This window comes from Grampus griseus (assembly GCF_964374135.1).
Source record: "Grampus griseus genome assembly, chromosome: 1".
Taxonomy (NCBI): Eukaryota; Metazoa; Chordata; class Mammalia; order Artiodactyla; family Delphinidae; genus Grampus; species Grampus griseus.
The window spans coordinates 139,433,667-139,456,191 of NC_139017.1; the positions used below are offsets into that span (position 1 = coordinate 139,433,667).

The following is a 22,525-nucleotide window of genomic DNA, read 5'->3' on the forward strand; positions in this document are numbered from 1 at the left end:
CATGGCATGTGGGATCCTAGTTCCCCAATCAGGGATCGAACCTGTATCCCATGCACTGGAAGGCAGATTCTAAACCACTGGACCACCAGGGAAGTCCCTAATCCTCATTCTTAAAACTTCATTTGATCTACTATGAAATCATAATTCTCTTCCTAACACATTGATTCCATTTCTTAGGAACCAAAAACCCTGGCCTTTTCGTTGGTAAGAAACTATTCACTCCCTAGCTTGTCATTCTATAACAAATGAAAATGAAAGCTACCGTGTCCAAATGTATTCTCTGTAACGACTAACAAGTTTTCTTTTCCAATCATGGAAGAGTGAGGATGGAAGAGACAAGTTAACTTTACTCACTACATGAATGTGTATAATCCTGTACCTTTCCATCAGCATTAGTGATAAATCAATGTCTCCTATGCCCCTCTCTAATCTCACATATTCAAACAAGAAAAGGAATTTCACATTTTTAAAAAATTAATTAATTTATCTATTTTTGGCTGTGTTGGGTCTTCGCTGCTGCGTGCAGGCTTTCTCTAGTTGCGGTGACCGGGGGCTACTCTTCGTTGTGGTGCTCAGGCTTCTCATTGTGGTGGCTTCTCTTGTTGCGGAGCATGGGCTCTAGGCACGCAGGCTTCAGTAGTTGTGGCTCGCGGGCTCTAGAGAACAGGTTCAGTAGTTGTGGTGCATGGGCTTAGTTGCTCTGCGGCATGTGGGATCTTCCCGGACCAAGGATTGAACCTGTGTCCCCTGCATTGGCAGGCAGATTCTTATCCACTGCACCACCAGGGAAGCGCTCACATTCATTTTTTATACTCTTCCCTATTTATGTTTTTTAACACAGCATGTATCATTTTATAGTGACAAGAAAAGGAAAGATAGATATGCCTTTTAAAATAAACAAATTAAAAAAAGATAGTCCTCTGTCTCCTTCAAGCTTGGGGAAGCTTGATAGAAAGAAATATAAAGACCCTCTGAGAAGGACACACCTTGTACTCAAAGCCCCACAGATGGTGATAAATTACAATTCACAATGAAAACAATCCATAATGAGTGAAATCATCAAATACAGTAGAAAATTAGACTCTCCCAAGAACCTCGTGTAATATAAGATAGTACCTGATTTTAAAAAGTTAAACACACACACATACACATACACACGAAAATGCAAAAGACAACACCATTAAAACAAAAAACAACAGATAAGGAAAGATTTGGAATAGAGCATCAAAAGAATTATGGCCATTCTTTCTTGCCATAAACAAGTTGCTGGAAAATCAGACAAAATATATGAGAGAACTGTTTTCAGACGGCAGACAACTAGCTATACAGGAATGTGATCCCTGAGAGAAGATATTCAAATGGGGCAGTTTCTAGATTGCTACGCATATAAGGGGAACCTAAAGAGGTGGCAGTTTTGCTGAGTTGAGGAGACAGAGATCAGTCTTCAGGGTGGCCAAGGCAGCAAAAATTTGTAGAACAGAGCAATGTAGAGGAAAAAGTTCCAGAGAAAGAGAAAGAGAGGAAAGACATCTGCAGAGGGATCCCCTAAAATCTTTGGCTGAGTACTGATACGGAGTGAAACTCCATAAGGCCAGGGAAAGAACCACCAGAAAGCAGTACGTGAACAAATCCCAAAGTCACGCAGGGTTAGGAATAATTCACATTCTCACCAGCCAGAGTGAAGAGATCTCATAATAAACAAAACATTTGATAGTAGTGGGGTAACTAGGATAAAGTAGTAGGGTAAAGGTTGATCTGAAGCCACTTTAACAAAGCAAATATAGGCATACCTTGGAGATATTGTGGCTTTGATTTCAGACAACCACAATAAAGCAAATATTGCAATCACGTGAGCCACCCAAATTTCTTGGTTTCCAGTGCATAGAAAGTTATGTTTATACTATATTGTAGTCTATTAAGTGTGCAAAAGCATAACGTCTTTAAAAAAAATGTAAATACCTTAATTAAAAAATATTTATTGCTAAAAAATTCTAACCATTATCTGAGCCCTTCAGCAAGTTACAGTAGTAACATCAAACATCACTGATCAGAGATCACCATAACAAATATAATCCTAATGAAAAATTCTGAAATGTTGCAAGAATTATTAAAATGTGACACAGAAACACAACGTGACTTAATGCTGTTGGAAAAATGGTGCAGGCAGACTTGTTCGACACATAGTTGCCACGAACCTTCAATTTGTAAAAAACACAGTATTTGTGAAGTGCATAAAATGAGGTATGCCTGTAAATAAGCTTTGAATGGAACAACTTGATCCGTGAGTAGCTTAACTGAATGCCAGCGCAAAGTCCAAGATTCTTTAAAGGAAAACAACAAAACTACTAATCAACGAAGTAAATTAAATTTCACAATGACTGCAACCAACTAAAAATTACCAGGCATACAAAGAGTCAGAAAAACATGATCCTTAAACAGGAGAAAAGTCAATCAATAAAAATAGACCCAAAAATGACAGGGATAATAGAATCAGTAGACAAGGATTTAAAACAGTTATTATAGGGACTTGCCTGGTGGCACACTGGTTAAGAATCTGCCTGCCAATGCAGGGGACATGGGTTTGAGCCCTGGTCCAGGAAGATCCCACATGCCATGGAGAAACGAAACCCGTGCACCACAACTACTGAGCCTGTGCTCTAGAACCCACAAGCCACAACTACTGAGCCTGCATGCCACAACTACTGAAGCCCATGTACCTAGAGCCTATGCTCCGCAACAAGAGAAGCCACAGCAATGAGAAGCCTGAGCACTGCAACAAAGAGTAGCCCCCACTCACCGCGACTGGAGAAAGCCCATGCGCAGCAACGAAGACCCAACACAGCCAAAAAAATAAAATTAATTAATTTAAAAACACAGCTATTATAAATGTTATAAATATGATACGAATGAAAGAAAAATATAAGCTTGAGGAGAAAAAAATGAAGATATAAAAAAGATCTAAATGTAACTTCTAGAAATAATATATACATGTACCTGAAATGAAAAATATACTGGATGAGATTAACAGCAGATGATATGCTGCAGGAAAAAAATAATCAGTGAACTAAAAAACAGTAATAGAAAACAGCAAGGTCAAAACACAGAAAGAAAAAAGGAAAGACACCTGCCAAAAAAGCCAGCAGAGTATTTCTGTGACTTCTGAGACAATTTTAAGCAATCTAACATACTTGTAATTGGAGTCTCAGTAAGAGAGGAGATAAGAGAGGGTACAGAAAAATATATTTGAAGAAATAATGGCCAAAATTTTTTCAATTTATGAAAATTATAAACCTCAAAATCCAACAGAAAAATATCCACTTGGACTTCAATAGTGAGCAAAAATTTCTTTTGAAAATTAAATCAAAGACTTTTTCACATAAACAAAACCTAAATGAAAATTGATTGCCAGCTTACCTACACTAAAAGAAATGTTTTTGAAAAAAAAAGAGTAGTATGAGAAATACGTGGCTAAGTATAAAAGACAAATTTCTCATTCTTAAATCTATTTAATGAAAGATTGATGAGTACTCTTGCTTCTGGCCAAGATGGACTAAAAGGGGCCAGATTTACTCTCCCTTCTAAAACAACTGAAAAAACACAACATGAAACAACAGTTTTCAAGATACTAGACATTAGGTAATAAAGAACAGTGACGTTTAGAGATGGAAAACAAACAAGGTGAGATGCTGCCTTAAGAGAGTTTCCAGGCTGTGGCACAGGGATATAGAACTAAAAGCAGAGCCCAGTGGGCTCATGGAGTTGAAGAGATGGAGCTGAGAGTCCAGGGAAACCAAGGCAATTCATAGGACAGAGTACCAGAGAGAAGACAATGTATATGGAGAGAATCCAGAGAGCTGCAGGGAGTAGCACTCTATTCAGCAGAGAGTACTGATCAGAGCATGACTGTGAGAAAACTATTTGAGGGAAGAAAAAAAGCCATCAAAAAGATTAGAGAAAAGTTCCCAGCACTCACAAAGGGCCAGGAATAGTGCCTGTTCTCACCATCCATTCTGGAAAAACTCTTCATTCACAGGGCATTGAGCAGAGTACTCAGGAAGGTCTTGTTTCAGTAGTACAGAATAATCAACCCTAGCCTCAGCACTGCTCTGGATCCTCCTAATAGATCATAAAAGCAAGATCAGCTCTGCCCTCACAACCTTCTCTGGGCGCGGGCCACCGGGTGGTTCTCAGCAGAGCAGGCTGAGCTGCGGGAAGGGAACCCTGGGGAAGAGGAGGGCGCAAGGCATTGAGGCAGGGGAAAGTGACCAGCTGCCCTTCATTACCAGCTAGGGACGAGCATGTGGCTGCTGCCCCACCCGGCTGCCCACGATCACTCGTCTGCAGAAATGTCAGCCGCCGGCGCCCGGGGCCTGCGGGGCACCTACCACCGGGTACTTGATAAAGTGGAGCTCCTGCTGCCTGACAAACTGAGGCCGTTGTACAACCAACCAGCAGGTCCCAGAACAGTATTCTTCTGGGCTCCAATTATGAAATGGGGGTTTGTGTGTGCTGGATTGGCTGACATGGTCAGACCTGCAGAAAAACTCAGCACAGCCCAATCTGCTGTTTTGATGGCTACAAGGTTTATTTGGTCAAGATACTCACTTGTAATTATTCCCAAAAACTGGAGTCTGTTTGCTGTTAATTTCTTTGTTGGGACAGCAGGAGCCTCTCAGCTCTTTCGTATTTGGAGATACAACCAAGGATTAAAAGCTAAAGCAAACAAATAAGAGTTCTGATCACCCTAACAACCTAGATGTGGACATAACCACTGGGACCTAGTTTGATTTATTATTCAGTTGTCAATGAGGTGATGCTAACTGTGCTAACGTTTGTAATGCATAAAATCTAACTGTAATTAGGAGGCAGTACTTGGTTCAACAGAAAAATACAGCAAACTTTTAATAATAAAAAAAAGCAAGATCAAATAGGATCAAACTGTTTAAAAGTAAGTCAATTAATCCCAGAACAAAATTCAAGAATATTTTATAGGAAAATAAAAATATCCAGCATCCAACAAGGTAAAATTCACAATGGTTGGCATCCAATCAAAAACTACCTGGCAGGCTTCCCTGGTGGCGCAGTGGTTAAGAGTCTGCCTGCTAATGCAGGGGACACAGGTTCGAGCCCTGGTCTGGGAAGATCCCACATACCGTGGAGCAACTAGGTCCATGAGCCACAACTACTGAACCTGCGCTCCGCAACAAGAGAGGCCGCGATAGAGAGGCCCGTGCAGCGCGATGAAGAGTGGCCCCCGCTTGCCACAACTAGAGAAAGCCCTCGCACAGAAATGAAGACCCAACACAGCAAAATAAAATAATTAATTAATAAACTCCTACTCCCAACATCTAAAAAAAAAAAAACTACCTGGCATGCAAAGTGGCAGGAAAATGCAACTCTAAAGGAGGGGAATAATCAATCATTTGAAATTTACCCAGAACTAACAAGGATGTTAAAATTAGCAGAGAAGGACAGTAAAACAGTTATTACAAATATATGTCATATGTTCAAGAAGTTAAGTAAAAATATGGAAGATATAAAAAAGACCCAAAATGAAGTTCTAGAGGAGAAAATGACAATGTCTAAAGATAAAAACTACACTAGCTGGGATTAACAGCAGATTAGACACTGCAGAAGAAACAATTACTGAATTAGAAGGCACAGCAATGGAAACAATTCAAACTGAAATATACATAGAAAATAGAACAAAGAAAATTTTAAAGGCACCAATAAATTGTGAATTTCAAGCAGCTTAATATATGAGAAATTGGAGTCTCCAAAAGACTCCAGTGGGTTGGAGGGAAGGGGGTGCAAAACTTTTTTTTTGAAGAAATAATGGCCAAAAACTTTTCAAACTTGAAAACTATAAACCAAGAAATTCAATGAATCCCAAATACAGGAAGCCTGAAGTAAATTACACTAAAATACATCATAATCAAATTACTCAGAACTGTTGTTGCTAATCCTAAATCTTAAAAGTAGCCAGAGGAAAAAATCATATACAATATAGAGGAATAGAGATAACAATGACATCAGATTTCTCACTGGAAAGATGCAAATCAGAAAAAAGGTAACAAACATATTTAAAGTACTGTCAACCTAGAATTCTACACCTGGCAAAAAATCTTTCAAAAATGAACGTTAAATAAATAAAGATGTTTGCAGACATACAAAAGCTGAAGAATTCACCATCAGCAGACCCACACTACGAAATACGTTAAAGGATGTTTTTTAGGTAGAAGGAAAACGAGAGCAGTTGGAAATGTGGATCTACACAAAGGAAAGAAGAGCATCAGAAATAGTAACTATTTGGGCGAACATACAAATTTTAAAATATTATTTAAATCTTCTTAAAAGATAATTGATATTAAAAAAGTTTTTTTATGTGGTTTATTACATATACAAAATAAAATGCATGACAATGATGACATAAAGGAAAGAAGAGCCGAAATGGACATGTACTATTATAAGGTTCTTAATACTATATATGAAATTATATAAAATCTCTTAAAGGGAGACTGTGTTTAAAGATGTATGCTATAAACCCACAACAATCATTAACATAACAAATTAGAGTAATAGCTAATAAACCAAGAAAGGGGATCAAATGGAATTATAAAAAAATACTCAATTAAACCTTTTTTTTTAAGGCAGAAAAAGAAGAAAAAACAAAGAACAGATAGGACAAAGAGAAAACAAATAACAAGTTGATGAATTCAAATCTAACCATACCAATAATTACATTAAATGTAAATAATCCAAACAGTCCAAATAAAAAGGAGAGGGGCTTCCCTGGTGGCACAGTGGTTGAGAGTCCACCTACCAATGCAGGGGACGTGGGTTCGTGCCCCGGTCCGGGAAGGTCCCACATGCCGTGAAGCGGCTGGGCCCGTGAGCCATGGCCGCTGAGCCTGCATGTCAGGAGCCTGTGCTCCGCAACGGGAGAGGCCACAACAGTGAGAGGCCCGCGTACCACAAAAAAAAAAAAAAAAAAAAGGAGAAATTCTCATATTGGATAAAAAAGCAGGGTGCAAAGTATATGCTGTCTATAAGAAACACACTTTAAATATAAAGACAAATATAGGTTAAAAGTAAAAGGGTGGAAAAAGATAAACCATGGTAACGTTATTCAAAAGAAAGCTGGAGGGGCTTCCCTGGTGGCGCAGTGGTTGAGAGTCCGCCTGCCGATGCAGGGGACACGGGTTCGTGCCCCGGTCTGGGAAGATCCCACATGCCGTGGAGCGGCTGGGCCCGTGAGCCATGGCCGCTGAGCCTGTGCATCCAGAGCCTGTGCTCCGCAACGGGAGAGGCCACAACAGTGAGAGGCCCGCGTACCGCAAAAAAAAAAAAGAAAGCTGGAATAACTATATTAAGGAGACAAAGGAGATTCCAAAGTAAAGAATATACCAGGTCATTTCATAATGATAAAGGGGTCAATTAAGAGGGCATAGCAATTCTGTTTATGAACCTAATAACAGAACTTCAAAATATAGGAAGCAGAAACTGATACAATATGATAATTGCTAGAACAAGTAGGCAGAAAATCAGTAAGCCTGTGGTAGACTTGAATAATATCAACCTACTAGACCCAACTGACATTTATAGAACATTCTAACAATAGCAGAATATATATTCTTTTTTTTTTTTTTTTTTTTTTTGCGGTACGCGGGCCTCTCACTGTTGTGGCCTCTCCTGTTGCAGAGCACAGGCTCCGGACACGCAGGCTCAGCAGCCATGGCTCACGGGCCTAGCCGCTCCGCGGCATGTGGGATCTTCCCGGACCGGGGCACGAACCCGTGTCCCCTGCATCGGCAGACGGACTCTCAACCACTGCGCCACCAGGGAAGCCCAGAATATACATTCTTATCAAGTGCACAGGGAATACTTACCAGGATAGACCATATCCTGGGCCACACACAAGTCTCAATAAATTCAAAAGGACTTAAAACAAAGTATGTTCTCTGACCATGAAAAATTAAATTAGAATCTGTATCTGAAAATAAATTATTGAAAACAATTCAATCACAAAGTAAAGGAGAAAGATATGGAAGGAAGCACACCAAGTTGTATTAATATTAATTACCTCACAGAGATGAAAATAAATAAATGTTGGGGACAAAACCTTAAACCTTTTAAATACATTTCGCACTGTTTCACTAGCTGCAATAAGCATGTATTCCTTTTTTTTTTTTAATATTTATTTATTTATTTATTTTTGGCTGTGTTGGGTCTTTGTTGCTGCGCGCAGGCTTTCTCTAGTTGCGGTAAGCGGGGGCTACTCTTCGTTGAGGTGCACAGGCTTCTTGTTGCGGTGGCTTCTCTTGTTGCAGAGCGTGGGCTCTAGGCATGTGGGCTTCAGTAGTTGTGGCGTGCGGACTCTAGAACACAGGCTCAGTAGTTGTGGCGCACGGGCTTAGTTGCTCTGCGGCATGTGGGATCTTCCCGGACCAGGGCTCGAACCCATGTCCCCTGCATTGGCAGGTGGATTTTTAACCAGTGTGCCACCAGGGAAGTCCCCAGCATGTATTCCTTATGAAATTTTTTTAAAAAGCATTTTTAAAGCCCTATAAGATCTCTCTGAATATTTAAAATCAATTCCCTTTTTCCTTTTATAATGACTTGAGTCAAATTCTGTATCTAATAATGTACAAACCCAGAATAAAACAATCAAATACTATAATTTACTTCTCTATTACTGGGCATTTAGGTAGTTTTACATTTTCTGCTTTATATAACTAAAACTACAGTAAATAGATAGTCTTCCTTAAATGCCAGCCCTCAGCTTTCCCCAAAATCCATCTTTCATACTCCTGCATCTAGAAAACAAACACTAATCTATGCCTCCTGTGATCTAATTCCTCGAGAGCAGAGGTCTGCTTTGAAATGGGCTTTACCATATGGGTACTTTTCCTATTGCAGTGATTAAAGGTGATAAAATATCTGATCCTCACCTTTGTCTCAAAATCCTAGAGGGCTCACTTTAACATATATACAGTATATTTATGGAACATCTGATTTGTTAAACAGTTGTTTAAGCGGTAATTATCAATTACCAAACATAGAATCTAAGGACACTTGTAGGTTAGTGACATTTTTCATGAGATTTTTTTTTTCTGATTATACAAGTAAAATACGCTCACAGTGAAGCTTTGTACTACACCAAAATATATAAGTAAAAGTATGCAATTTATATTTTTCCTTTTAGTGTGGTGAAAATCTTAATATGTATATATAATTTTGTAGCCTGCTTTTTCCCCTTAATTATATTATATATATTTTCTAACGTCATTAAGTGTTTACAAATAGAGTAGCATCTTTCTATGTATTACCTCAGATGGAAAATAATTACAGCTTGAAATTAGCAGGAAATACTTATATCTTACCAAAAGTCCTAGGACTTTCTGTTGAATGGATGACTCAGTTGGGAATGACTGTAAAAAGAATGAGAAACCTATAACTAAAGAACCAAATATAATAAATAAATGCTCAAATCAATCAATAAATCAATGTCAAAAACTGTAGGCTAAATTCCCATTCTAACCTCTAGAACCCTCATGAAGAGTTCCAACCCTTGATTTTCAATAAAGTGTCTGCAAGTGGTTGGAGATTCATCTGTGAGGTTCCAAAGTGCACTCAAAGTAAACTTCAAAGTAGTGTCCACTGAATTTTGATTGGTTTTCTGCTTCACTATTTGAAGAAGTTGCTGAAAGGAGGAAAATAGAATTAATTTCTAATTACTGAATTGTTATTACAATTACTGGTAATAACACTGACTAACAAGTCCATGAGGATTAGTTTCAGGGTTTCAAACATTTCCTATAAAGGTTCTTACAAGGACAACAAACAGCCTCTTGGATCAGACTTTTCCTTCAACAAGAAAAAAATAGAGGATTTTCATAAATACTTTTAAAATATTCTGATCACACCTAAAATCTAATCGCCTGTAAATAAAATGAAAAGCAAGATGATTAAAGCTTAGGACCAACTATCTTATCCAATGGGTCACAACATATACTCATTTCAGATCCTGGGATAAAAAAGGTGGAGGGGGTGAAGAGGGAATGAATCTAATATTTACTACACATCAGCAAATCATATCCTATATTGTAATATTGTCATCCCCATTTTTCAGGAGAGGAAATTGAGTCCGAGAAATATTAAGTAATTTGATCAGAGTCAACTTAGTAAGAGAAAGTAAGAACTGGAAGACCTAATTCTCTCTAACTCCAAGTTTTCCTTAAGAAAAAAAGAAAGGACAAACTACATACAATAGTAAGAGAATTAAAGTCTAAATTGGATTTAAATAAGATAATAGCTTTGAAATTCCATTTGTAAATTATTTCTATCATAGTTTTAACCTAAGAAATTTAAGCTTGAAAAAGAAATATTTTAAGACCTACACGGGCATACATAATTCCATTTTTAGTTTACACTTTTGAGGGTAAAAGGGAGCTCTGCAACGACAGATACAAGTAACACTAACGAACACTATTACTTAAAGTTATGTACAATTCAGGAAAAAATTTTTAAGAAACACAAACATCTAGTTGCAATTATGTAACTTAATAGCATAGTGGCTAAGAGTGTGGCACTAGAATTGGGCTACCTGAGCATAAATATAATCTCTGCATCTGACTAACTGTGTAATAACCTTGTTTGCCAATTTAACTCTTTGTTTCCTCATCTGTAAATTGTGGGTGATAATTAAGGGCTTAAAAAAAAAAGTTAGCTAGCATCATCATTACTACTACTATTAATTCCTGCTAATTCCTACTTTAAACCAAACAATTTTCTCCCAAAGCATATGAGTGCACTACTTCCTTAATATCTTTGAGTACACCTCCCGCCAAAATTACTGAAACACATGTACAGCAATAAAAAGCCATTTTTAAAACTAAAATGTCATCCCTAAAAGAGTAAAAATAAATCAAATCAGCATCCTTTTCTATTCATCTAACATACGTATCGTATTTTGTGCTAGGCACTTAGCATATTCCTTCAATTAATCTTTTTTCCTTTTTATTTAATCTTCATAACAACTGTATAAAGCATTTTATCATCCCTAAGAAAATTTAGGTGGCTTGTCTTAAATCACACAGCTAGTAAGTGACAGAACTGGGAATAAGCCCAGATATATTGACTACTCCTTCCTTTATACCATCACAGCCTTTTCCTCTTTTTACACTGCTTTTTTCACTCATATCACTCTTATTATTATATATTTATTAGACTGTATTACTGTATTACGACCAGGTCTACATAGCTATTTTCTCTACTATACTGTGAATTTCTTATGGGCAGGAATTATAGATATAATTCAGTGTAGATCCCTAACACCTAGTAAGGTGGTAGGTACCTGATGAGTATCCTATACATATTTACCAAATGAGTGACTTACTTTCTCATTACATACATAACTTGTAAGTTATAGAAAAGGGGAGTCTCTCATTTGACTTTTCCATCTACTATTATTATTCAAACATCTCATGCCAGGATTGTAACAAGCAGCTCCTAAGTGGACTTTTTCCTCAGTCCCCCCTAAGGCATGGTTTAAATTTATTCTCTTTAAAGCTTTTAACTTTTCACTGTTCACTATATTCATTCCTCAAACAAAGCAAGTAAAATCATATATCAGCTATTTACATTATCTTCTTCCCTAAAGCATCTAGCACAACCTTACGCCTAAAATAGAGACTCCACATTTGCTTCATAAATAACAAAATCACAGAATTTTAGAACTAGATAGGATCTTAAGGTTTATTCAGGCCCCAATGGTCCAGGCAATTTATCTAAATTCACAAAGTGAGTTTACAAGTTAGATCCCAGGTCATCTGACTCCTAGTTCAGGGCTCTTTCCATCTCTGTTAAGGAGTAAATCTGCCTCAATGAAGAGAAATTAATTCACTCACTTAGAAGTAACAAAAATAATCTTTTAAAATATAAAATGTCAGAAGATACACAACACTGCCTGAAAATAATGCAAATGAAAACTGTTTAGGAGTCTGTACAGACTTACCCTGACAATGAAGAGTTCAGCACCAAGCTGTGCAGTTTGTTCTGTAGAAAGCTGCAAGCAAGCAGAAGACAAAGTAAATGTCCAAGAATTCACCAGTGTGAGTTTAATATCATTCACTGTAACAGACTCCAAAGGTCAGACTAAAATCTCTGATCAACCTGGAATTCCACAATACTGAATACAGCTTCAGTAAGTTACCTGGCTTACTAAAACCTCACTGGCACACAGATTTGGGGAAAAATAGTAACTGTCATGGGAAATAGTTTCCTACAGAAGATTATTCAACAAGAGTTCAGGCACCTTGGCAGCCAGGATGGAAATGATTGCAACTGCCATCCTTTGCATGTTTTGATCCTCATGGTTGCAGAGCCACTGCATGACAAGCTTGGCTGCTTCAAACCTGAAAACACACAAAGAGTTTCATGAATTAATCCTGGAGGCCCCAGGCATTTCCCAAAGCTCCAGCTGGGAACTGATGCTACAATTTAGGTAGGTGAGAAGGAAGGGGAAAATTCCTCCTAATTGATAAGAGAATAACAAGTGCACTTAGTGTTGTGGAGATGGTGTCATTATTAATTCTGACAACACTTTGTAAAGGAACAAGAGTTTGGAAAATATGGTCAAAAATATCTGGCATTCATCTTCTAGAATTACAACATATTTCTATTCTGTAGTGATTTCTATACTATAGCAATAATTTAAAGTATTTTCTGGGTTCCTCCCAGTACCTAGCACAATGGGAACATTCATTCATTCACTCCGAAACATTTATTGAGCTCCTGTTTTGTGCCAGATACTGTTCTTGGTGCTGGAGAGAGGGTAGTGAACAAAACAGAAAATATCTCTACTCTCATTAGAGCTTACAGATAGTGGGAAGACAGATAATAAATAAGTAAGTAAAATATATGGTTTGTTTAGGTACTGACATATGCTTTAGAGAAAAAAAGAAAGCAGGAAAAGAGAGGATATGACATGTGGAAACTTTATTAGTCCCCAAACATGCCCATAATTATGAGGTAATATAGCTTGGTAGTTAAGAGCAGATTCCAAAGTCCTCTGAATTTTGGGGTCGGAATTATAGCTCTATCTAATGTTAATGACAATAATAAAATAAACTATTTTATCATGTGAGGCAATGCAGTCAGGTCATTAAGAACATGATACACTTTGGAATCAGCCTGCATTCAAATATCACCTTCACCATTTACTAACTTTGGGACCCTGGGCAACTTCCTTAATCTCTCTGAACTTCAATTTTCTTATCTGTAAAATAATATGATCTTATTCCGTAGGACTGCTGTATATGATATCACACATAAAGCTTAAGACTTAGTACAGAACTTGGCACATACCAAATTTTTGATAAAGGTTAATTTTTTACTAGTATTGTCTTCCTCTGTGCCTTTATCTGTGCAGTTCCCAAAACACAAAACAATCACTCAACCAGCTTTCATTTTCAAGGCAATATGGCATGGATATAAAAAGTAGAAGCTCTGGAGTCAGTCTGGATTTAAATCTAAATTCTGCTACTTACTATCTTATCACCTTGAGCAAGTTACTAAACTTCTCTGTGCCTCTGTTTCCTCATCTGTAAAATGAAGATTACAAGAGTAACAATTTCACAGGACTGTTGTAAGGACTGAATAAGCATATGTAAAACACTTAGCACAGTGCCTGATAAGTGCTTCATACATTAGTTGTTATCTTTATTATCTTAAATACCATCACTAACATGAAATCTTTAATGATCACCAAGCAGATGGAATCTTTCCCTCTTTGCTTGGGGGCCCAGTACACTCTGTCATCCTCTTCTATGAATGACTGTCTTCTATTATACTCATAATTCATTCATTCATCCATCCTTCCGTTAAACATCCACTTAAGTACTAAGTACTAGGGGCAAGATTAACCAATCACCGTCTCTCACCACAAAGAAGCTCAATTCTAGCAGAGTGCACGGGCTACATCAAGGGCAAATGATAGCCTACCTTGAGTGATCTTAATAGCTGTGGGCCCAGCTGCCTGTTTTCTAAAGTTTTATTGGAACATAGTTATCCCCATTTGTTTATAAAGTGTCTATGGCTGCTTTGGAGGTACAACGGCAGAGTTAAGTAGGTCCAACAGAGCCCCAATGGCTCACTAACCTAGAACATTTATTATCTGGCCCTTTAAGAAAAAGTTTGCCAACCCTGGGGTAGTTTATAATTTTCTTTAGGAGATTATGTCTTTTCTACCTATGACTTCATGTGATCAATACAGATGCTCAATATATTTATAAAATAAAATTAGCAATCTACATGAGATATATGTAGTTATATTTTTATCCAAACTATTTATTTCAAATAGTAAATGGAATACTTCATTGCCTCAGCCATGCCAGGTAACAGTGTACTGTTACCCAAATAAAAATAATTCACAGTAAAATTACTGCTTGAGAAAGACATTTCTCACTAAATCATAAAGTATAAATTTCTTCTTCAAAATACCATCATTAAAAAATTATATTTTAAAGTAGTAAAATGAAAAAAAATAATAACCTGTTTAGCTCCCAAATCACATCTTAGAAAACAAGGAAACCCTTTATACTTACTGGAATACAGCTATATGGTCTCCCTTAACCTCTGCTTAAAAAGTTTCTTCTATAATTAAATATCAAATAACAATAATAATGAGGTATGATACAGAGAAAAGAACACTGGACCTAGAAGGCTTGAGTCTTTCTAGCTTAGCAGTTACTAGTCACAAAACCACTGGCAAGACACTGAATGTCTATATGCCTCAATTTCTTCAGCCCACAATATTGTACAGATATTCTAAAAACTATAATCAATATAAATTCTTATGCAAAGGGCTATGACAACAGGGGCCAATCTGTTATCATGAACATCAAAGCACTAAATTAGAGAAAGTAGATTTAGCATTCTACAAGGCAACGCACAATCCCACCCACTTGACTAATTGTACACCACGAATATCCTGAATGGTAAGAAATGACCCAAGACATATTCTAGAATTCCATTTTGCCCCATTTTAAGTTCTAGTGCTATCACTTGCCTGTTAAATGGAACATCTTGAAGAATTCGGTCACTGCAAAGTGAAAGGAGGCAATTCTTCTGTAACTAAAGAACCAAACGGAGAAAAAAAATCCTGAATAAAATATTATTTTATTTTTTAAACAGGGGTAGACTCTATAAAAAAAAGAAAGATTGATAAAACACCACTTACTTCTTAAAACCTTTATTCTGCCCACCTCCTGTTCAAAGACTGACTTCCACTGGGCCCATATAAGTTTACTTGCACATTTTTTTTTTTTTTGCTGTACGCGGGCCTCTCACTGTTGTGGCCTCTCCCGTTGCAGAGCACAGTCTCTGGACTCGCAGGCTCAGCGGCCATGGCTTACGGGCCCAGCCACTCCGCGGCATGTGGGATCTTCCCAGACTGGGGCACGAATCCATGTCCCCTGCATCGGCAGGCGGACTCTCAACCACTGCGCCACCAGGGAAGCCCACACATTTTTTAAAATCTTTTCTATTACGTGAGAACTAGGGTAATAAATAGGATAACTCCAGCTAATCTCCCTCCCTTCTGGTGGCCTTTGGGTGGGTCCTATTTTGTCTTCTGTTCACCTGGCTTCCAGAGTCCATGAACACCAAAGCCTAAAGTTCATCTAGTTTGGCAATTGCTCTCAATGAGGGAAGCTGGCTTTAATGACCCACTCACCTATCTGGGTTGCCATTTTTACTTGGTTTTGCACCTTTGAGTATTTTTTACTAACTTGCCAAACTGTTCAAATTTTGAACAGTCCTGTCCTGAGGACAGGACAAGTTTTGTAGTCTACCTATACTGCTAGAAATAGAAAATCCATGTCTTACTCATTTCTCTATCCCAGTACTTAAGTACTGAGTACTTGAATACTGAACCAGTACCTGGCTCAGAACAAAAGCTCTATGCCTATGCCTGTTTGCTGAAATTATCACTAACTCAAGGTCTAGGTGCAAGATGTTTTGTATGGCTTGCTTTATTTCCCTTAACATTTGGACTGAAATACTTTTAGGCAAGGAAAGCATTCTCTAGTTTTCTAATTCTCTATTGTCCTGCTCTCAGTCACATCATAAATTTATTACTTCACAGCCTCCAAAGGCATTTGAATTTCCAGCCTTGGTCTACTAAAATGAACTGTATGGAGGTGGGAGATGGGTAAGAGACACTAAAAGGACTATTTGAATGGGAGTTCCCATATGCTTACCTGCTGGTGATTGGGAAAATGTTCCATGGCTTTGAGCAGCAAATGGGTCACATCAGCGAGGAGTCGCACAGGCATTCCTGCAGCAAGATCCTGCTTCGTTAAGTTAAACACACAAGCGCTTGCAGCAAGTTGCACTGGCAAATTCATAGGGTGGTTTCTCATCCCAGTAACCACAAGCTGGAAAAAAAAAATTAATTCTTTTGATCCAACTTATAAATATAAGCTCTCTTCATATAGCAACATTACTTTGTTGATCTATAATAATTTCTAAGATGTCTTAAGTATCTTTTTTATCCTCACGTGCAGAGCCTAGGACATAGCAGTTACTCACCAATATTTAGTTCCTGTTCACCTGGTCAAGGCAGGTATCAAGTTGTTCATGTCTAGAGATTTTTCTGTAAGGCTAAAGAATCTTTTCTATTCAGGGAAAACATCTTTGTATTTCCAAGACCTAGTTCAGGGCCTATTATATGCTAAGCACTAAACAAATTCTTACTGACTTGAAGAGAGTAAACCAGTAGCAACCTTCACTTTCAAATTCCAACATTCAGTTCCTTAAGAACACTGCTAAAGTTAGAGTACCATAAAATCCATTCACTTCCCTCTGGCTGACATAACTACTTCTCTCCTTTTCCTCTCTCCTCATCCCCAACAAATCCTTCCCATTCCTCACTACTGGCTGAAGACCTTGCTTCCAGTTACCTTGAGAAAACTGAATCAATCATAAAGAACTTCAGATTCTCACTTCCACATGTACCTCCTTACCAGCATATACATGTGCATATGCTGTCTTCCTGCCTATTACCATAAATGACCTTTTGGGGCTCCTCTCTATAGGTAATCCCTCCACTTATATGCTAGATTCTTCCCTTCTTGTCTACTCAAGGACACTGCTTCAGCTGTTCTCTCCTTTCACTCCTGTATCAATTTTTTATTCTGTACTGGATCATTAATATCAGCATACAAACAAGCTATTTTTTTCTCCCATCCAAAAAAAGAAAAAAAAAAACAAAACCACACACTTCTTCAGCCAGCTACCACCTTTTTTCTTTGCTCTCCTTTGCAAGAATCACATTTCTCTCTGCATCATTCTCTAAATGAATGAATGAATGAATGAGTAAATATTTCAGATCAGGACTAGAGGTCTGGTCCTTTGTTACTCAGGTTCACAGTAACCAAAACCAAAAAATGATAATGCATATACGAAGTGCCAACATCCTCTGGTATGTACATAGGAGGTGACAGATGTTGGGGGTAACACCTTAGGACTTAAATGTTACTGGTTCCTTTCCAAACACCCCATTCTCAAAATCTAAGAAACTGGGAGGTTAAGGCATTTCTGGCTCTGACACTAACATTCTGTTACTTAACCTCACAGACCCTCAGGTACATAATCTGTAAAACAGGAGATAAAACTTATCTCTTGGGATTGTCGTGCCCACTAAACGAGGTATCAAATATAATATAGTCCTATACTCATTGGTTTCTAAACTGAATGTGCATAAGGATTATCTTGGGGGATTATTAAAATTTAGATTCTTGTACCTCATGAATTCCTGAGATACTCTAATTTTCCTTATAATTCCTGTACCCAGCCCTATTGAATCTAAATGTCTTGGCATGAGGTTCACTAATATGCTTTTTATTTTTATTTTATTTTTTTAAAGATTTATTTAATTAATTTGTTTATTTATTTATGTATTTTTTGGCTGTGTTGGGCCTTCGTTGCTGCGCGCTGGCTTTCTCTGTTGCAGCGAGTGGGGGTTTCTCTTGTTGTGGAGCACAGGCTCTAGGCGTGCAGGCTTCAGTAGTTGTGGCTCGCGGGCTCTAGAGCGCAGGCTCAGTAGTTGTGGCACAGGGGCTTAGTTGCTCTGTGGCATGTGGGATCTTCCCGGACCAGGGCTCGAACCCTTGTCCCCTGCATTGACAGGTGGATTCTTAACCACTACACCACCAGGGAAGCCCCTTTTAAAGATTTTTTTTGATGTGGACCATTTTCAAAGTCTTTACTGAATTTGTTACAATATTGCTTCTGTTTTATGTTTTGGTTTTTTGGCCACGAGGCATGTGGGATCTTAGCTCCCCAACCAGGGATTGAACCCGCACCCACTGCATTGGAAGGCAAAGTCTCAGCCACTGGACCGCCAGGGAAGCCTCTCACAAATATGCTTCTTAAAATAAGCAGTATCCCAGACTTCTGATGGATAGAGGACCACATTCTGACAAACAATGTCCTAAGTAATCAACAAAATTAAGAATCCTCCTTTCTTGCCTTTCAAAAGCTGTCTTGGTTAAAATATCTTAATTGAGGAATAACGCAGATTAGTTACAAAAGCACAGGAGGTTCATAAATTGCATGGAAAAGTACCTTATAAAATTCCAATATTGTATTTCTTAAAAAAGCCTATATGGAAGCAATACAGGAGTAATATACAAAGCAGTGTCCTGATTCCAGTCATATATTCCATTTTCTACTATAGCTGGTGAAAACATATCACAGTGATTACTGGTTTTAGATAGTTAAATATGAACTTGAAGGCATTTATATTGCTTAAATGAGACTACTATAAAACTTCAGTAACACTATGCAACTATCTCCTCTCATTCTCATTTATGGCTAATAACTGAAATTATACATTATCAACCCCATTACAAAAAAACAGACTAAATGCAAATTTTCACTAATTTTCTTCACAAAACCATCATCTATCTAGGAAGACAATTTCAAATTTCTCATATGCAGTTTCTTATTCTTACCTTTAAAATTTCTGGTTTTGTTTTTTCCATCACATGAGTCAGGCTAAAAAGGTGAAATAGAGCTTCCCGGACAAAGAATGCCCGTTCACTGTACCGCTTCAATGCTTCTGCAATCTGAGTTTCATTGGCTTCTCCAGACACCTTTGAACATAGACAGAAGATGAGATTTTAGGATTCTTTTCAACCCTCTAACTGTCTCTATCCAAATGTCATTTGTGTGGATGGCATCCAGGGTAGCTTTGCAAAGCCTGAAACAAATGGGAATGATCACTTTCCAATCCATCCAGAAAAGTCATCCTATGGAGGTGTACATATGCTAAAGAGATGTATATTAGATAGGCTAAGACCCTACTATAAGTCTATGGGTAAAATTTTCTATACTGTACCTAAAATAAATCTCAAGATATGTAACACTATTTATAAGGTCTTACTACCCATGATTAGGCTCCTACTGCCTCTTAAGGTAACCCCCTCCCCCTAACTCACAATGTTATAACTACAGTGGCCTTTCTTTTATTTTTTTTTTAATTTTTATAGCAGTGTGTATATGTCAATCCCAAACTCCCAATCTATCCCTCCCCCGCACCCTACAGTGGCCTTTCTTTCTGATCTTTCAATAAGCCAAGCTCTTTCCCAGGAAAAGGCTACTAAATATAATATCCTCTCTGAGTGAAATCTTCCTCTCTTTCTCTACCTAATTTCTAGTCATCCTTCCCATTTCAAGTTAAATGACACTTCTCTAGAAAGGCCTTCTCTGACCCACCAATCTAAATCAGGTCTCCCTTGAAACACCTCCTTCATAGCCATTATCATAAGCCCCCTAGTAGACTGACCTATTCACCACTGTACCTCAACAGGGAGCATTGTGTGTGGCTCATAATAAGCACTCAATAAATACTTATCAAATAAATGTATTAATTAATTTTCCCAGATTTATCAAGCTCCCACTCAGCATCAAGAGGTGCTGTTCAAGAGTAAGTTTATCCAGGAATTTCCCATTTATACAGGTTAATATCCTTAAACTGTGGTTCATATACCATTGGGTAATGAAATGTATATTAACAGGAAGTGGCTTTTTAGAAAAGTAATCCAACTAATGAGTAAAAAAAGAGGGCTTCCCTGGTGGCGCAGTGGTTAAGAATCCACCTGCCAATGCAGGGGACATGGGTTCGAGCCCTGATCTGGGAAGATCCCAAATGAGGCGGAACAACTAAGCCTGTGCGCCACACTACTGAGCCTGAGCTCTAGACCCCGTGAGCCACAACTACTGAGCCTGCGTGCCACAACTACTGAAGCCTGCGTGCCTACAGCCCGTGCTCCACAACAAGAGAAGCCACCACAATGAGAAGCCTGTGCACTGCAACGAAGAGTAGCCCCCGCTCGCCACAACTGAAGAACCCCATGCACAGCAATGAACACCCGATGCAGCCAAAAATAAATAAACAAAACTATTAAAAAAAAAAAGAAACTTCTAGGGGCTTCCTGGTGGCGTAGTGGTTGAGAGTCCGCCTGCCGATGCAGGGGACACAGGTTCGTGCCCTGGTCCGGGAAGATCCCACATGCCGCGGAGCGGCTAGGCCCGTGAGCCATGGCCGCTGAGCCTGCGCGTCCAGAGCCTGTGCTCCGCAACGGGAGAGGCCACAACAGTGAGAGGCCCGCGTACCGCAAAAAAAAAAAAAAAAAAAGAAAGAAACTTCTAGAATATCACCATGATCCCCAATGAATAACTAGGTGTTGAGTGTCAACAACTGCTAAAATTCACAGAAAGAAAAACAACCAGACATTATGTACTTCCTTAATGAAAGAGCGTAACACCTGAGGGTCCTGCCAAAGGGATCAAACATGAGTTTGATTAAGCCACTAAATCCAACTACCAATCTGCAGAAAATACAAAGTCAGTGAAACATGCACTACAAGCATACAATCAAGAAAACCCAGGTTGAGGGAGACTCTACAAATCAAAGGGCTGGATTCGTTAATACACAAATTATAAGGAAAAGAAAGGGATGGAGAGGGAACTTATAAAAGATACTCAAAAGACATATAATTTTGAAAAATGGGTAAGATTAAGTGCCTAGAGGTAAACAGTTGGATGATAAACTATTTAAAAGAGCAAGGACATGATTATCATTAAAGTCTGGACAGAGATTACTTTTGTGGGGAAGGAGGGAGTTGTGATCAGCTTGTAGCTGACAAGTTCTATTTATTAACCTGAGTGATGGTTTCAAGTGTGTTCACCTTATTTTCACTCATTAAGGTATACAGTTGTTATTTATGGTCTTTGCATCTGTCTTATTTTACAAAAAGGTAAAAAAACACAAAAAAACACAAAAACAAAACCCAAAACCCTGCTGTTCAGAGAGAGAGAATCTTCTCATTAAGGTGGAAGACTGTCTTTTTTTGGCAGTACCATTATAAAAGGTGACACAAAAATAAACACTTTTAAAATATATTACACAATAACTAGGTTTTATATGAACATAGAGTATTCAGGCAGGAATATGCAGCTTTGAGGAAATGAAGAGCTGCATCATGGCTGACATTTCAAACACTGATAGGATATGCTACAAAGGTCTAATAAGAATTAGACTACAGTACAGATGTGTACCAAGTGACACAAAGGCACGTTTTGAGCATTTGTAAGATTGTAGGAATAACAGTGGAAGTTTCTTTACAAAATGCTTTTTAAACTATTTATGTATAATATACATACATAAACATTGGTCTTGACTATGTATTCACATATATAAGCAGTTATTGAATAATAAAAACTTTCCAAGTGTTCAGTTCTTTTGGAATTACCCTGAACTTTTTCTTAGATTTTCTCAGATTTGGAAAGACACTGAATTATTACATGAGATAAAAAAGACTGTATGAGGGAAAACACATTAACAATAATGTTCATCAGACTTCATCAGTCCACATTTGGTTGATTCCAACAGCTTTATATTAACTTACATGAAATGTAACCTCAAGTTACCTTTAAACATAAAATTAAAGAACTTTTTTTTTTTTTTTTTGTGGTACGCGGGCCTCTCAGTGTTGTGGCCTCTCCCGTTGCGGAGCACAGGCTCCGGACGCGCAGGCTCAGCGGCCGTGGCTCACGGGCCTAGCCACTCCGCGGCATGTAGGATCTTCCCGAACCGGGGCACGAACCCGTGTCCCCTGCATCGGCAGGTGGACTCTCAACCACTGTGCCACCAGGGAAGCCCAAAATTAAAGAACTTTTGTTACTGGAATGTAAATACTCTAAACCAAATTTCATTGCCTGTATGTTTATTCAGTGATCAACACTTCTCTAGCCAGTGATAAACCCTCAAATCAAGCAATCTGGCTCTTGAAACTAAACGCATCTTCAATTCAATCAATTTCGTATGCTAGATAAAAAAAAAAAAAAAAGAACAAAACAAAACAAACAAGTGTCTGTATGCACTAGTTTCTGCAAACAATTTAAAACAGAGAAAATATCCCTAACCACTAAATTAAGCCTTATTAATATTTAATAT

At 38.1% G+C, this 22,525-nt stretch overlaps 2 protein-coding genes across 4 annotated transcripts in view; one reads left to right on the top strand and one right to left on the bottom strand.

Moving 5' to 3' along the window:
• The window catches only part of ZYG11B (zyg-11 family member B, cell cycle regulator), an 80,299-nt gene that overhangs the window by 20,588 nt on the left and 37,186 nt on the right, over positions 1-22,525 (bottom strand). For all 3 annotated transcript variants that reach the window (XM_082650062.1, XM_082650061.1, XM_082650063.1), the window contains 7 exons: positions 19,020-19,160; positions 16,263-16,439; positions 15,071-15,135; positions 12,317-12,416; positions 12,017-12,067; positions 9,542-9,703; positions 9,384-9,431 (listed from right to left, as the gene is read on the bottom strand). In XM_082650062.1, the coding sequence (XP_082506188.1) occupies positions 9,384-9,431; positions 9,542-9,703; positions 12,017-12,067; positions 12,317-12,416; positions 15,071-15,135; positions 16,263-16,439; positions 19,020-19,160 (744 nt within the window). The remainder of the gene's footprint in view (positions 1-9,383; positions 9,432-9,541; positions 9,704-12,016; positions 12,068-12,316; positions 12,417-15,070; positions 15,136-16,262; positions 16,440-19,019; positions 19,161-22,525) is intronic.
• On the top strand, positions 4,299-4,820 carry LOC309819702 (mitochondrial pyruvate carrier 2-like; the record flags this gene model as incomplete). Its single annotated transcript, XM_082650102.1, has 1 exon — positions 4,299-4,820. One exon carries the CDS (start codon positions 4,299-4,301, stop codon positions 4,728-4,730), a length of 432 nt encoding a protein of 143 aa, XP_082506228.1. The 3' UTR covers positions 4,731-4,820.